The sequence below is a fragment of the Fomitiporia mediterranea genome (genome assembly GCF_000271605.1).
Source record: "Fomitiporia mediterranea MF3/22 unplaced genomic scaffold FOMMEscaffold_195, whole genome shotgun sequence".
Lineage (NCBI taxonomy): Eukaryota > Fungi > Basidiomycota > Agaricomycetes > Hymenochaetales > Hymenochaetaceae > Fomitiporia > Fomitiporia mediterranea.
Window position 1 is genome coordinate 1,750 of NW_006760580.1, and position 2,386 is coordinate 4,135.

General features: G+C 40.6%; 1 protein-coding gene across 1 annotated transcript; it reads left to right on the forward strand.

The window, feature by feature from the left end:
- Positions 1–1,518: 1,518 nt before the first annotated feature.
- Positions 1,519–1,844, forward strand: FOMMEDRAFT_162983 (uncharacterized protein; the record flags this gene model as incomplete). Its single annotated transcript, XM_007272151.1, has 2 exons — positions 1,519–1,631; positions 1,688–1,844. The coding sequence occupies 2 exons, from the start codon at positions 1,519–1,521 to the stop codon at positions 1,842–1,844; spliced, it is 270 nt and encodes an 89-aa protein (XP_007272213.1).
- Between the last annotated feature and the right edge of the window lie 542 nt (positions 1,845–2,386).

Genomic DNA, 2,386 nt, shown 5'->3' on the forward strand with positions numbered 1-2,386 from the left:
AGTACTATAATTATTATTCAGGCCCCTCTATATAGTACAAGCTAGGAGATATAGTGTGTTTAGACTCAAGAAACATAAAGACTATTAGACCTACTAAAAAGTTTAATAATAAGTAGTTTGGTCCCTTTAAGGTTAACTTAAAAGTTGGAGCTAGTATATATAGACTCAAACTACCTTAGGAATGGTTGATTCACCTAGTGTTTAATAAGATTCTACTCAAACCATATGTTCCTCAAGTCTTTAATATTCAGAAGGCTCCTCCTCCTCCTCCTCTTAAACTTGTAGATAATAAGATTAAATACAAAGTTAAGACTATCCTTGACTCTTGACTCTACAAGAGAAAGCTTCAGTTCCTTGTCAAATGGGTAAGATACTAGGAAGCAACTTGGCAGCCTGAAAATGACCTCACTCATACTTAGGATACTGTTAGGAATTTCTACAAAACTTATCCTAGTACTTTAAGATGACTAAACATTCTAAAAGGAACCTTTAGAGACTTTAACACTTTGCTTAAACAAAATAGCCCCTAGATTCAGTTGTCCAGGACATACAACCTAAGGAGGGAGGTAATGTTAGGATTGTAGGATTGGACCTATTTCATTTTCTTTATATCTCTGTCAGTTCTGTAAAAAACCAACATTACTACTAGATTTTCATAATCCTTAACATCTTATCTATTGTTCTACAAAGTTTCATAAAGATTGTCTTAGTATTGAGTGTAGGAAAGAGCTACAGAGACACAAGGTAGTGTATACAATTACAACACAGCTAATCCATTTCTTGCCTAATATAGTAACTTGTGCCTCTTTTGTACAATAGCTTCTTAGTCTATATTCTCTAATACACAATACTCTGTTAATTCTTCCTAGCCTCTAATACACCTGTTAGCTTTGCAATATTTGTTCTTATTATTTCTTTAATCTTATTCTCAAGTTTCATTCCTCACTTTACTCTTGTTATTTAGTTATTATAAAAAGCAGTCTGTAGATACAGTAGTTCCTTAGTTTTTTAACTCTTCTTGTATTCCTACTTGTTCTCCTAGCATAAATCCTAGCTAGTAGCTTTGGGAATATAGTTGGATTAAGGGCTGCAGGTCTACATTCACAGTTTGAGAGTGCTATCAACCTAGAGAACACATCTCCCCTAACAACAGTGTGATGAGGGAAGAGATGGAGGGCTGGGAGCCCTCAACCTTCTTCTGTCAGTAAGAATGAAAGAATCCAAAATATCTTCATTGGATTTGTCCTTGCCCTCGCCCTTGCCCTCTCATCCCGAATGCCCATCAACTCGTTTGGTGGTATTATGTCCTCTATCATTCCTGGAGGAACAATTATGAGGGATCCGCCACAGAACTGAACATCTACTGACTGTGCACGTGGCGTTATTATCAGTGTCGAACTGGTTGAGTCAACTTTATCCCTGTGATACACGTTGTCTCCAATCATTAGCTCTGGTGTACTACAGTGAATGTCATACAGGAACGTAACTTCACTTATTGGTCCAGTTTCCAGCATCAGCATGCTCCAAGCACATGGTAGCAGTGAGTCGAAGAGGCCTCTTCATCCTCCTTTTTTCCGAGTCAGTGTGAAGTCTACTCCACTGGCCGACGTATCTTCTATTGTCGATGCACGGTGTGGGGATGGCAACCTTGCTGTCCTGTTGCTCTCGTACTTTCCCAAATTCGCAGATCATCGAAAAGGACGATGCTGCGTGATAGCAGCTGCTTAACGTTGGTTGCACCCATTGCATTGTTGAGTGATATGGAACGGGCATTGGACGGCCTTATACTCCGCTTCTTCGTTGACCCAGACTTGTCTTTTTCGTCAGCTACACCCTTGATTTGATGCTTCCTGCCTACCCGGACAGTGCAACCTTGCAAAGTCGTCCCTTCACTCTTCTTACAACTCTGACTGTGGCCTCGCTGCTTGCGACCCTTAGGCTTGAGTACAGGTGGGAAGGCAACGTTAAGAAGTTCCAGGCTTTATGTCAGCTTCATGCTGCACTTATATGGGGTGGTCCAGCTAACCATCACAGAAATTTTGCAAGCCCTTGTTGGAAGGGTCCGAGACTTATTGCTTTCGGATTTCAAGAGCCTTGGATGAATACATAGTTTACTTAGGCACTGTAACACCAAATGAGCAAGTCGGCTTACCATTTCTTTTACCTTTTGGTCTATGCCATTTGCAGCTTGCTCTGTTTGTGGCTGAAGACATCAGTACGGGAATTGATAGAGCCTCCAGTCTTATTTCCAAAGACAGTAGTGGTTATTCAGCTTTTGCTAACTGTCTGGGGTGTGTTTCTAGAGTGTTGAGGGTCTGGACGAGTTGCAGGGAATGTCTGCCCAAGCTTGAATACATTCATCTGTAATTATAAAGCTCCAAAAGGG